Source organism: Sinocyclocheilus grahami, unplaced genomic scaffold, assembly GCF_001515645.1.
Source record: "Sinocyclocheilus grahami isolate Dianchi unplaced genomic scaffold, SAMN03320097.WGS_v1.1 scaffold25.1, whole genome shotgun sequence".
Classification (NCBI taxonomy): domain Eukaryota; kingdom Metazoa; phylum Chordata; class Actinopteri; order Cypriniformes; family Cyprinidae; genus Sinocyclocheilus; species Sinocyclocheilus grahami.
The window spans coordinates 4649388-4662122 of NW_015505204.1; the positions used below are offsets into that span (position 1 = coordinate 4649388).

A 12735-nucleotide genomic window follows, 5' to 3' on the forward strand; every position below is an offset into this window, starting at 1 on the left:
TTTATGAGTGAATGACACTTTCAAAGTTTGAAAATAGAGTTTGTGGTGTAGCTGAATCTGAGGACATTAGGTGGAACCTCCATGAAGTGCAGTTTGATGAGTTCAGATAAATAATTTAGGATTTTCTTATCGTCTCTGTGAATTTCAGAATGAAAACATTGTGTCCATGTACTTTCCCGAGGCCTTCTGGGCGTATGGAAACCATGTGAAAATGTCAAAAGGAATGCTGTGGTGACCAGCTTGCTTTGCACACTTTGAGCAAACATGAAGTAGGTGTTTCCACGTTTAAAGTGGCTCCTTGGTTCCACCAGCGGGTTGAGAAGAGTACCACTGTAGACTGGGCAGCGCAGTGTCTTTTGATCCACATCTAGAATGCTGAGGTATCGGCTGTAATGGCCCAGGCAGTGAGGCATATTTGTGTAAGTAAAACAGCACATCCTGAGTAAATATAAAAACAAACAGTCAAGATGGCTTCATCTTAGCTAAACAGTCTATGCTGTTTTTGTCTTCATGATAGTTGTTAAAATTGTACCAAAAGGGTGAGGAAGAAAACACTGAATGTTTATGCTACATTCCAGCGGCACTCAACCCTGTACCTGAAGGTCTGCTTGATAAGTCATGAAATACTGACATTCCATTCTGGATCCAAGCCTCTACTCCATTTTAACAGCCATTTAGAAGCACTTCTTTTATAGCACAACTTTAAAGGGATAGTTCACCCAAAATGGAGAATTCTGTCATTACTCACCCTCATGTCTTTCCAAACTGGTAAGACTTGTTCATCTTTGGAACACAAATTAAGATATTTTTGATGAAATCTGAGCTAAGAGCTTTCTGACCCTTCACAGACAGCAATGCAACTGACACGTTATGTAATGACATTGTTAAAATAGTCCATGTGACATCAGTGGTTCAATTATAATGTTATGAAGCTACAAGAATACTTTTTGTGTGAAGAGAAAGCAAAAATAATGACTTTATTTTGAATTTGTGCTCTAAAGATGAGTGAAGGTCTTAAGGGTTTGGAACAACGTAAGGGTGAGCTTTCATTTTTGGGTGAACTATCAATTTAGGCCAGGGGTACGCAAGTTCGGTCCTAGAGAGCCGCAGTCCTGCAGAGTTCAGAGCCCAGGACTGTGTTCATCAGACACACCTGAACAAGCTAATCAATGTCTTCAGGATTACTAAGGCTATAGGCAGGTGAGTTTTTTTTTTTTTTTCCCAGGGTTGGAGCTGAACTCTGCAGGACTGCGGCTCTCTAGGACCGAACTTGCCTACCCCTGATTTAGGCTGATGATACACAGGGCAATGTTGCCATCAATTGGTGACCAGGTGAGACAGGGCCCACGACTGATCTAAAGTATCCAGACAGAAATTTGTTACCCGTTCTCAATGTAAAAGTGCCCAAGCAACATTGTTCCAAAAAAAGTTGCCCCGTGTATCATCAACATTAAGCTGTTTTCCAAAACTCTTGGGCCTGGTTTCACAGACAGGGCTTAGACTAAGCCAGGATTAGGCCATAGTTCAATTAGGACATTTAAGTAATTTTTATAAACGTGCCTTAGAAAAAAACATTACTGGTGTGCATTTTGAGACAAAATAAAGGCACTGATATATTTTAAGATCAGTCAGAGCAAGTTTCTTTCAGTTAAAACAGCTCAGACTTAGATTTTAGTCTGGCATTAGGCGTAAGCCTTGTCTGTGAAACCGGGGGTTGGTAAACTACAGTTTGCAGACACCAATATTTTAATGATTCAGAAAAGATGAATCCCTATCTGGCCAACTAAGATTTCAGGTATGGAAATAAAGAAATTAAGTAGTACTTCAGCCAACAAAGAATGAATGTTAGCACTCCTTGTGTTTTGATTATGTGATCTGAGAAGAGATTATGCCAATCCCCCAGAGGACCTCAGATGATAGGTTTGATCGCAACATATAATCATTGCTGTTAATCGTGTTCACCGTCTCTTTGATTACATGACATTAACTGCTTGATTTTTACCGTACATTTCTGCCATATGGACATCAACTTGAGATAGTCACCACTGATAAGCTATTACTAAATATATAATGTAGAAACTATAATTATTTGTAAAGCTGCTTTGCAACGATTTGCATCATGAAAAGCGCTATATACAAATAAACTTGAATTGAATTGAATCTGAAAAAGTATTTTGACCCAGAAATAGTGACATATGTCAGACTTAACCAGATAACTTCCTGCAGAGTTTACCCACAAAATATATGTATGAACTAGCTAATCAAGAAATTTGGTTCCCATTTGAAAACAGGAAGTCAAACATGTTTAAGATGCATAGTAGATGTTACCTGTTAAAGCCGATAAGTTTCCAGTTGAGCAGGTCAGCTAGCTGCAGCGGCGTTGATGTCCAAGGTTGAATGCCGTCTCTGTATCTACTCAGATGTGGCATGTACACAGACAGTGCTGTAACCAGCCGCCTCACTGCAGCCTCCTCGCTGCCTAGTACTACCAAAGTTCGGCCACACAGAAGGCTAAACACTGCATGCACTGCAAAGGGAAACTGTCGCAAGAACTGCAACGCTGCTCGCCCTACTCTGCCACGTCTCCGTCTGGTCCCACCTTCTCTTTTATTCTTTGGAAGACAAGTAGGAAAAGTGCATTCGGAGGTTGTAGAGGCAGTGGTGCTCCGATAGCTGAAGCAGTCTGACAAATCATCAGGTACTATCCGGCAGGGCTCATCTAACAAAGAGAGAGGGATTAATTCTGATGCATGACAAGCATCTTGGGAGCTTGACCGACCAAGGGTCAAAGTCATAGGACAGTCAGGTGGGGTTAAGGTGACAGCAGGATAAAAATCTTGCGGCTCCTCCATACAGGTGGCTCCATGGTCTCCAGGAACTTTATTTCCCACACTGTAAACGCACTCAACTTGTTTGTCCTCTTGGTTGTGAGATATGTCTTTCTCATCAGTCTCTTGCTCTGGACTTTCCTCATCAATTGCACAAGGGTATGAAGCACGCAGGTCTTCTGGTAGGATTGATTCCGTTGTGCAAAGCACCTCAATGCTGTCTTCACTGCAAGTCCGTATGGTAGTTACCCTCCCTTGGTTTAGACCTTCCAGCACTGCTGTAGTGGACATAGGTGGAGGTCTTTGCAGTGCTGTATCCATTAGTATATTTGAATCCTGGGATCTGAAGGACTTCTCCGTCCCTAAGACCTCAATACTATCTCCACTACTAATACTGGTCTTCATCAAAGCTGAAACACACATTTCCACATTTTCTTGGCAATCCGAAGCCGAAACTACGCCCCCATTTTCCATTTCAGTCTCTACTACAGAGGATGTTAGGGGTCGGTTATCCTCGGCTGGGGTATTTACATAGCTGGGTACAGCCGGAGATTGGCTAGATCCACCCAGCTCTAGTTTGATTGGCACCATTTCAACGCAGGAGACGTATGACTCAAGACTGACAGGTGCACTTAGAATCGATGGTGCAGGAAGAAACGAGGGTTGTCGGACTGAATGTTGACCAGCTATTCCAATCTGTAACCCCACTTCCTCTTCCAAGTCACATGGATCCTCAAATAAGAAATTGGTAGATTTGAGGTTGCGGAGAAGATTGCGGCAGAGTTGTTGTGAGTAGAGATGACAGGCGTCTCCTCTGAATGTCCTCTCAATGGAGTTCAGTTGCTGTAGAGCCTGTTGGTGGAAGTAGTCATCACACAACTCCTCGAGAGTTTTCAGACGCTTGTCAAATCGGCAAGATGAAATGGAGTTAATCGGCTTCAGAGAATGTGAGGGTGTGTCCGTGCAAGGAAAAACATTACATTCTAGCACTGGCCCAGCAAGCTGACCGTGCCTTAAATCATCCAGGTCAAACTCAAAAGAATGAGGAAGGTCATCCGGTTCATAAGGAGAATATTCAGAGTCTCTAAGCTTCCTGGTTTGGTAGCAAGTGACCTGTTTTAGAAGGCTTTTGTATTCCTGAATGAATTTTTCTACACTGGCCAGTTCATCACCTTTGTTAGCCAATGGCGTTGGGCAAGATCCTTTATCCTGCTTGTTCTTCCTTCTCCCTCCAAATTGTTCATCTCTATCGTATGTTATACATGACCTATTCCCCTTTTCACACTCTACTTCTGCCTTTCTTGAAATCTCACATCTGCCTTTCTCTTGTAATTTCACTTCATCTTTGTGAGATAGTGATTTCTCTTTCAGTTTCACATCTAATGTAGGTATACCATTCAACATGCGTTCCCTTTCATTGGTGCACATTACAGATGTATTATTTACCTCTCTTTCTATTTCTCTAAGTAACACGACTCTTGTATGCTCCAAATCTCTCAGTTTTATCTCCAGTTCATTTGCAAAGTTCTTCCTGTTCCCTGTTTTTAGACATTCGGAGACTTTGGAGAACTCTGTGGAAAGCTGCTGGAATTGCTGTATGATTTTATTCTCATCAGACGACACATAGGCAAGGCAGAGAGGTCGCACAAACCCTCGAGCCTCCAGGTCATAAAGCGTAAGGTGGTGCACATATGCAAACGCTCCTTCTCTAGAATCCCCTAAAACTACCTTTGAGTCTTCTACAAAGTTCAGTTTCAAAGAGCCACAACCTGCCGGGCCGGTGAGCGAGGTCTGATAGTCCACTGACATGATCCGAAGGGAGAAGTGGTTCAAATCAAACGTCCCACAAGCCTTGGTTTCAGGAGGAACCGTAAGCAAAGGCTGGGGCCCAACTTGCTCTGAAAACTCTGATAAAAGGATGAAGTCCTTCGTAAAATTAGCTCCAGACGTCTTGGACCATGGGGTGGTGTCCCCAGTGTAGGGATACAAGGGAACAGACAGTTCCTCTGGAAGTACTGATGGGTCTTTGACTATTTCACTGAAATCTGTTTCTTTGGTGTAAGCCACCAAGTCTGGAGAACTAATCATGGTGGTAAAAAGTTTAAAATGAACCGAACAGGTGTGTAAAAAATATTGCGAAATTATACTTTAGTTAAAGGACTGTGTCAAAACATTTCCACATTTAATTATGATTTTCATAATGTCTTTAGTTAAGGCTGTTACCACCACAGATGTAACCTATGTCCTGTTACATTAAATGTTAAATTTCATTGACTCAGCAGCATCTGATTGTATAGTTTATAGTTATAGATATTATATTCGCATTCAATTTAAGTTTCTCCAGTAAAAAAATAAATAATAAAGCAAGAGTTTAGGTCAACCACTATATGCTGTGATTGCTGAAATCTCTTCACAGGACAAATGGACCAGTGTGGAAAAATGAAATAGATTTCACTGGTTTTAAATAAAAACTGCAAGACGTCCATTTGAAAGACTTACTCTTCTGGATTTTTTTTTTTTAAGATTTAAGTGATGATAACCTATTATATATTTGGCACACTGAAAGTCTAAAATTGCTATTAATAAAAAAAGTCTCGATGTATTTAAACGTGAAACTATAATAAAAAAGGACTGAAATACTAATTACACACAATAATACTTAAGAAAACGTATCACTCACATACTTTACACCCCTGAAACGGTGCTGTCAAAATAGCTGTCCTGATCCAGTGCAGGTCTAGTTTTACTCCGTATTTCCAGTAAACTGTGATCTATCGCCGCATTAAAAGAGAACGACACGTATTTCAAAACCCCAGCAAGCATGACATGATCAAGTTCACACCGATTTAAAAATGACATGCCTGACGCACTATACAGACCATGACAAACGCAATGTCATGAAAACTGAGTAACGTTAGTCAGTTCAGAATAATACACGTATAAATGAACTTGCCGGTGTTCGCTGACGGATTCAAATTAATAATCCTTTGCGCTTTTTTTAAAATAAGTTCATTTATCTCGCTGTTTAGAAGTAAACACACATTAAAGCGCTTCCCGGAGAGCGGTAACAGAAGCAGCTTTTGCCATAGTTAGCCATGTGACACCTCTGGTTGGGGGAGTGATCAGAACCAGCTCAATCCTTACTTGTTTCCGCCTCAAACCAATTCCTCAAAATAAACGTGGAAGAAAATCAAATGTGAACGCGCGTTATTACATTTTTTGGTCTCTCGTAAATGTTAACAGTCATCAGGCAAATGACAATATTATTATTGCCATTTTTCTTAAAGTATCAATACAAATCAAATGCATGTATTTTAATCAGCCAATCCTTTTACTGCCACTTCCTTACTAAAATTCATATAAAAATTGAAGTATAATATTCTTAGAATAGGAACTCTGTACAGGCAAGTAAGCCTCTGTTCATTTCTGACCTTATTTTGACATTAGGCCATTCCAAGAAATGTAAAAGTGAGTGACCTAAATGATTATTAGAAGCCCATTTTTAGTTTTTTTTCTGTCAAATTATCATAAACATTGACGGTTTATGGTATTTTTGCTGAAACTTATTACATTTCTATAAAGGAAGTGGCCTGTTAACTGCTGGTTTACGGTTATGCCATATCGTTTTTATTTGACCTGTCATAAACCATGACTTTAGTTTATTGTATTTTCACATGATAGCAGCAAAATCAAAACTGAAAGAGGAACTATAGCATACAGAAACACTTTGAATGATAAGCATGTAATTCATATTAATGGTAATAACAAGCAGAAGTGACACCACAAACAACTGTGAAAATTGTGAACAATCTTTATTCAGACACGCATCCCAATAGCAAACAAGAATTCATATCTCATGTGACCCTATCAGCTCTGTAGGACTGGTGTGAAATTTGATCCTACCAATATTTTTATTGTTTCTGCTATTTTTTAACCAAACTTGTTGGCAAGTTATCATAAGATGCATACAGGGAAACATGCTTTACATATTAACTTTGTTTCATTATTTCTGTCTTTTCTTAGCCATTAAAGCTGGTATTGAATAGAATAGAATGTGGGCATAAAGGCTTAGACAACCCTCAATGCACATTTCCCCCAATCAAACACACTCAGTAGTGTTGCTTCTTTGTACACAAGAACAACAGACAAAAATGCATAGAAAAATATTTTCAACAAATTCAACGCATTACTGCTTTATTGTCTTAATACTGAGTATTTGCTCTATACATTGGCTATGATTACTGCCATTGCTCCAAAAAGCAAAATAGTAGAAAATATACTCTTGGTCAACGCAGAGCTCAGAACAGGCTATTAACAAAAGAAAATAGGCTATATCTAAAGTCTAAACCATGAAATATTTCTCTCACTTCTTTCAAATCTACATCCAAGCAAAATTCCTGACTAGCTAAGTGCTGTATAGTTAAATGAAGCTTCAAAATCCCCTTAAAGGAGTAGGTAAGTGGAAATACACATATAGGGGACAGTGAACAGAAACCTTATAGAAAAGATATGTAATATTACATTCATTGATTGAAGGTGCATTAATGCCAGTTGTTTTGATAAATGTATTGCTCTGTGCGTATAGGAGGTGTAGGAGAGAGAGTGAATCAGATCAGTAGAATCTCAGGTTCAGTTACAGCACAGTACAGCATGAAGCCCATCTCATCAATGTCATCCTCAGTAAAGCCCTGAAACAGATTGACATTAGGTTTGAAGTAACTAGGCAAGATTCCCATTTCCAGATATCCGATTAGCTCCGTGATCGCCTGCAGGAACCTATCAGCAAACGCTGATTCCGACCAATCTGCTTCTTTTTCACTCGTGTGTAGAATGACGTTGCAAAGATGGCTGCCGTTGAGCTTGCGTAGCGAAGGGCAGTTGTGGCACACCGCCTTTAGCGTTTTTAGGCACTTCCTTCTGACCCCCGAGTCTGCTTTGTCAAGCGCTGCTAGTCTAGCCGTTTCGCTGGTGTATAGGCTCTGATACCAGACGTAGTCGAATGACCCGGTGATCTCTCGTTGCGCTGTAAGTGTCATCTCGGCAAGGCGCACTGTTGGCAACACTGTTATATAGAAGCGTTCTCCACTGTCATAACTGCTTTGGGTTAACCCGTGAATCTCCAATTTGAGCTCTGGAGACCCAAGCACTGGTCGCACCTCGCACTCCAGGGTTCCGGTCAGCGATGGCCAGTTCAACGATTCCATCACCGTCTTGCCTAGTTGCTCAGAAACGAGCCGTGATGACAGGTATCCACCCAGCAAATGTCGGTCCCAGTAGCTCCGCCCCCTTGGGAAGTACTCAAGGTTTTCACGCCGAACCATGCAATACTGAGGGTGACCCAAAAATGTGTCCTCTCCGGCAATAGGCGTCCACAGACTGGACTCCAACTGTATGGAACACATTTGTAGCAAATTTAAATACAGCCTCAAGAAAAATTTCAGGGCCAAGCACATGGCCATTGTAAGGTCCAAAGATTCAACGGGTGATAGTTGTGATATTAAGGGTGGTCTGAATATGATCTAAACCAATTTTGGTCAACAAAATTGTAGATATATCGTAGAAAGAATCAATTGAACAGGCCTTAATGTAAATTAAAAACTAGGGACCTCGATTATTTTTTTTTTAAACACTGTTGAAAATTATATAATAAATATATATATATATATAATATAACACACACCCCATATTATTATATATTAATTATATTATAATAAATAATCAAGAGTTTTTGGCAACTCCCAGATCATTATATTATATTACATTATATTATATTACACTGAATCCAGGGAATAAACAATTTAATTTGATCATATTCAGACCTAAATTTGGTCAACCACTGACAAAGATTTTACAAAGAGTCACCAAAAACGATGCTCATTTAAAAATGGTGGAAAAGCTTATGGAAGACCTACATATAGTTTTTTGAATTTTAGCTTTTGATTTTTTATATTATATTTCATTTATATTGTATTATAATAAATATAATATAATATCTGCTGAAATCTGCATGACCCAGGAATTCTGAAGAACAAACAACATACATTATCTGTAAAAAAAAAACTGCAGGCTAGCTCTGGATATCATGGATCTCTATGGGTCTTTGAGATGTACATGATAGGAACTATTGTATAGTCAGGACATTTTTTTTTTTACACGTGCAAGTAAACAAGTGGCCCACAAAGAATCTCGATACCTGTAGGGGCACGATCAGACAGGTGTGGTCGGCTTTTACCACTTGCAGGTCGTCGAGCAGTGACCCCGCCAGCGTCATGTCTCCCAGCGGCATGTCTGGGTGTTTGGAGTGCAGGAAGGCCTGGATCTCTGTGCCTATATCTAACGCTCGCTGCTGTGCGACAGACACCTCCTCCGCTGACAGACACACTCGTGTTCTGTAGTACTGCTGCAGACGCTCCACAAACGTCATCACACACAGATCCATGCGTTTCCGTCGCTGAAGTGGTTCAGTGTCACAGCGCTGGGGCTCAGGTGAGGGCAGGGGGATGGGTTGGGACAGCTCCGCTAAACACAAAAAAAGGGTTTTTACTGAAAACAGCATTCACAACTCAGTTTACTTCCATAACATGATGAAACGGGATGTTCAGTGACAACATTAAAGCCCAAGTAAGACAATTTTCCCAAAATGGGACAATGTACATTATATTCAATTCTATTCTATTTCATTAATAGTAATAATTTGATAAATAGTAATAGTAAAATAATTTGACTTCTGGTTAACATTGACCAGTTTGAGAGGTGGAGTTCTGCCTGTACTAGCATGCACTGATGAATTGTGCAGAATAAGGGTCACTTTTAATTAATTGCCTTTTAGCAACAAGAAACTTTAAGTCATCCAAACCAAGGTATTTCCCAAGTATGTACCTTTCTTGGTTGCGGCAGCAATCTGTTTCATGACCACTCCTTCTATACCCTTGTGCAGTAGTTTGGGGGAGGCACTGACCAAGCCTAACTCCTCCCAGCTGTCCGTCATCTTCTTGTCAGGCTTCTCATCAGGAGGCCTACCGGCACGCTCTATCAGCTACAACATCACAGGTAGAGCAAATATAGGACACAACAAATTAACAAGTAATCAAAATAAGCTCTAATAGCGTGTATCAGTTAGGTTCTAGAAGCAAAAATTACATTCATTTTCTCAACTGGAATTGATTTAAGGATAATTTATAAACACTATGAGAGCTATGAGGTTCACAGTAATCAGTGGTATATACTTTCGTGGAAGCCATCAGCCTGCATTGTTTCAACTTATGTTTTAAATAATCATGTTTAACAGCTGCAATCCTGGTGAAAATGACATTACCCATAATTCTGCAAAGAAATCTCCCCCAAACAGAGAATCTAAACAAACTAATTTAGGCAAAAAACTCTGAAGCACCTGCCTACACCGATAAAGCACTACAAATGATGTGGAGTCAGTTTTCCTATGTAAATATTTGTACATACGCGCACACACGCACACACACACACATATATACAGTAGTCAACATTTGAAGTGGATCAAAACATTTCATCCAAGTGAAAGAATGCATTTTGATTTTAGGTTTTAGGACAACTTTGATTAAAGGTTTTGATCCACTTCAAATGTTGACTACTGTATATGTGTGTGTATATATATATATATATTTCAGAAAAATATGTTTATATATTAAATATATTTATATACAATATAAATATATACATGTACATATTTTCATATTTTCAACTGTATGTGCGTGTATTTATATATACATAATAAATATACACAGTACACACGCATATATTATGTAAACAATTTTTTATTTTGGATGCGATTAATCGTTTGACAGCACTAATATATATATATATATATATATATATATGAACATGGTTTTATGTTTATCCATTGCTTTTACTTTTAATGTTGCTCATAATGCTAGTGCAGTGTAATTGTAGTTCTTTCCCTCATTAACACTGTTGCACTCTATAAACAAAACTATATCAACCACTCAGAACTTTGTGGTGTGTAATACGCTAAAATGAATAATCACCCGTTTCACAGCTAATGTGGCAATGCCCAGCACCACAGCTCCGCCGACCCCCAGCACCAGCCGGGCATTGGACAAGAGGAAGTCAATGACAGCAGCAATTCCATCTTCTCCTCGCCTTTTACTCGAATAATACATCACGTCCTCTGTGAGTGTCTGGAGATATCAATAGAGAATTACATGACCATTTGATTTCACATGCACTTCCTCATACATCACAGTTTTTAGACATATATCATGATATAATTATGGTACTAAGAATACCATTTGTGTACCATAAATAGTAGTCATCAGTATCACAGTACTATAAATTAAAGTGCTATTATTGATTTAACCATCTGATATGATTAATGTACCATCACAGTACGCTGTCATGAAGGTTAAGACACAGTTCTCACATGTGCTACGTGACAGACCAGGCGACTGAAGCCTCACCTCTCCCTCTCTCCCTCTCTCTCTCTCACACTCACTCACTCACTCACTCACTCTCCCTCTCTCTCCCTCTCTCTCCCTCACACTCACTCACTCACTCACTCTCCCTCTCTCCCTCTCTCTCTCTCTCTCTCACACACTCACTCCCCCTCTCTCTAACTCTCTCACTCTCTCAGAAATAGCCATGGATTTTCATGAACTCAGACCCAGGAGGGGGCTTTACCAGGTCTAAAATTAGACCCATGTAACTCTCCACTTATTCATATGATAATTTTGTGATCCTGACTTAGAGTACAGTTTCCATCTGTGATCTACAGGTTACACTAGTAAGACATGGGTGAATACAGTATCTCATAAATACCTTTTAGGCTTAATATTTTTTTATTCCAAAAGGATTTACAGATTTACAGTTGCTGGCCAAGAACTACATTCCAAAGGTATTTTCCAAAAAGCACAGCAAGTTCTTGGCCAGCTCACAGACTACAAAAAAAGAAGTCTACAATCTTTATATGGTTATTGGATAAACAGTCAAATACACATTAAGTTAGTACACATTAAGTGACAGGAGGCCTGCATCCAGATGGACTTTAAAGCCTAGATAACATTAATTGTGTTTTCAGATAAGACAGCTAACGTTAACGTAAAGCTATGCAGAACTGTTTAACACTATCAATGGTTTAAATCTGCCACGTTTACAGACGCGCTGTTTAACACGTATATCAATACATGACGTTTTCCCTTGCTAAATATGACATTAAACCACCAAATATTCGAAAAATTAATTCCTGTAGTTAAGAGTTAAACAATAGCGCTTCGCTTTGTTATTAGCGTTTGCTAACTTCACCAGCTGTCGAACGCAGAAAACTAACACGCGTATTGATGTTACACAACTAACAGTTTATAGGCCTAATCACGAGTTAAACAGTTAACTTACCTTTATAAGGTAGTGTCAATTCAGAGCCATTACAGTAGAGTATCAAATCTAGTCAGTTTGTCTAGCACACACTTGCGCTCTCACCTATAACAAACACCTCATACGTCACTATCCCGCGGATTGACGTACATATGGACCAATGAGATGACAGTATCTCCATACGTCACAACTTCACGGTGAAAGAGCGTTGTTGTGTTTCTATGGAATTTCTATGCATGGACAAAAATGAAAAAGCATATATTTTATAACAATTAATTTAACGGGGTGGCTACATATTGTACGATTTTTCATAAGTTATTTTGCGTGTTATATTTTCTTATACTGTGACGCTTAGTTATTGTATTGCTCGTGTAATGCAAACGAATGTACATTTTTCTGAAAAACATAATAAATGTTGTTTAATTTGTATGGCGAAACAAAGAACCCTAAATAAAATAATTTGTACATTAGTACTTGATTCTATTTTGTGCTAATGAATGATTTAAAATATATTCCATATTATCCAGTTTATTTAATAAAAGTG

The 12735-nt window shown here is 39.1% G+C and overlaps 2 protein-coding genes across 2 annotated transcripts; both read right to left on the reverse strand.

Annotated features, from left to right (window-relative positions):
• Window positions 1-12: 12 nt before the first annotated feature.
• smcr8b (Smith-Magenis syndrome chromosome region, candidate 8b) lies at window positions 13-5081 on the reverse strand. The gene is made up of 2 exons (XM_016249748.1): window positions 2329-5081; window positions 13-438 (listed from the first exon to the last, which is right to left on the reverse strand). The coding sequence occupies exons 1-2, from the start codon at window positions 4914-4916 to the stop codon at window positions 21-23; spliced, it is 3006 nt and encodes a 1001-aa protein (XP_016105234.1). The 5' UTR covers window positions 4917-5081; the 3' UTR covers window positions 13-20.
• A 1785-nt stretch (window positions 5082-6866) lies between these two features.
• Window positions 6867-12334, reverse strand: LOC107564637 (mitochondrial dynamics protein MID51-like). The gene is made up of 5 exons (XM_016249767.1): window positions 12213-12334; window positions 10850-11002; window positions 9708-9864; window positions 9022-9347; window positions 6867-8215 (listed from the first exon to the last, which is right to left on the reverse strand). Exons 2-5 carry the CDS (start codon window positions 10982-10984, stop codon window positions 7436-7438), a joined length of 1398 nt encoding a protein of 465 aa, XP_016105253.1. The 5' UTR covers window positions 10985-11002; window positions 12213-12334; the 3' UTR covers window positions 6867-7435.
• Window positions 12335-12735: the final 401 nt, after the last annotated feature.

Bases quoted from the DNA above. Each gene is read 5' to 3' on its own strand.
- smcr8b (XM_016249748.1), bottom strand. From the start codon at position 4,916: ATGATTAGTTCTCCAGACTTGGTGGCTTACACCAAAGAAACAGATTTC. The intron at 439-2,328 runs GTAACATCTACT...ATATTTACTCAG, and splicing joins AAACTTATCGGCTTTAACAG to GATGTGCTGTTTTACTTACA.
- LOC107564637 (XM_016249767.1), bottom strand. From the start codon at position 10,984: ATGTATTATTCGAGTAAAAGGCGAGGAGAAGATGGAATTGCTGCTGTC. The intron at 9,348-9,707 runs GTACATACTTGG...TTTTGTGTTTAG, and splicing joins TGCTGCCGCAACCAAGAAAG to CGGAGCTGTCCCAACCCATC. The intron at 8,216-9,021 runs GTATCGAGATTC...TGTTCCATACAG, and splicing joins GTCTGATCGTGCCCCTACAG to TTGGAGTCCAGTCTGTGGAC.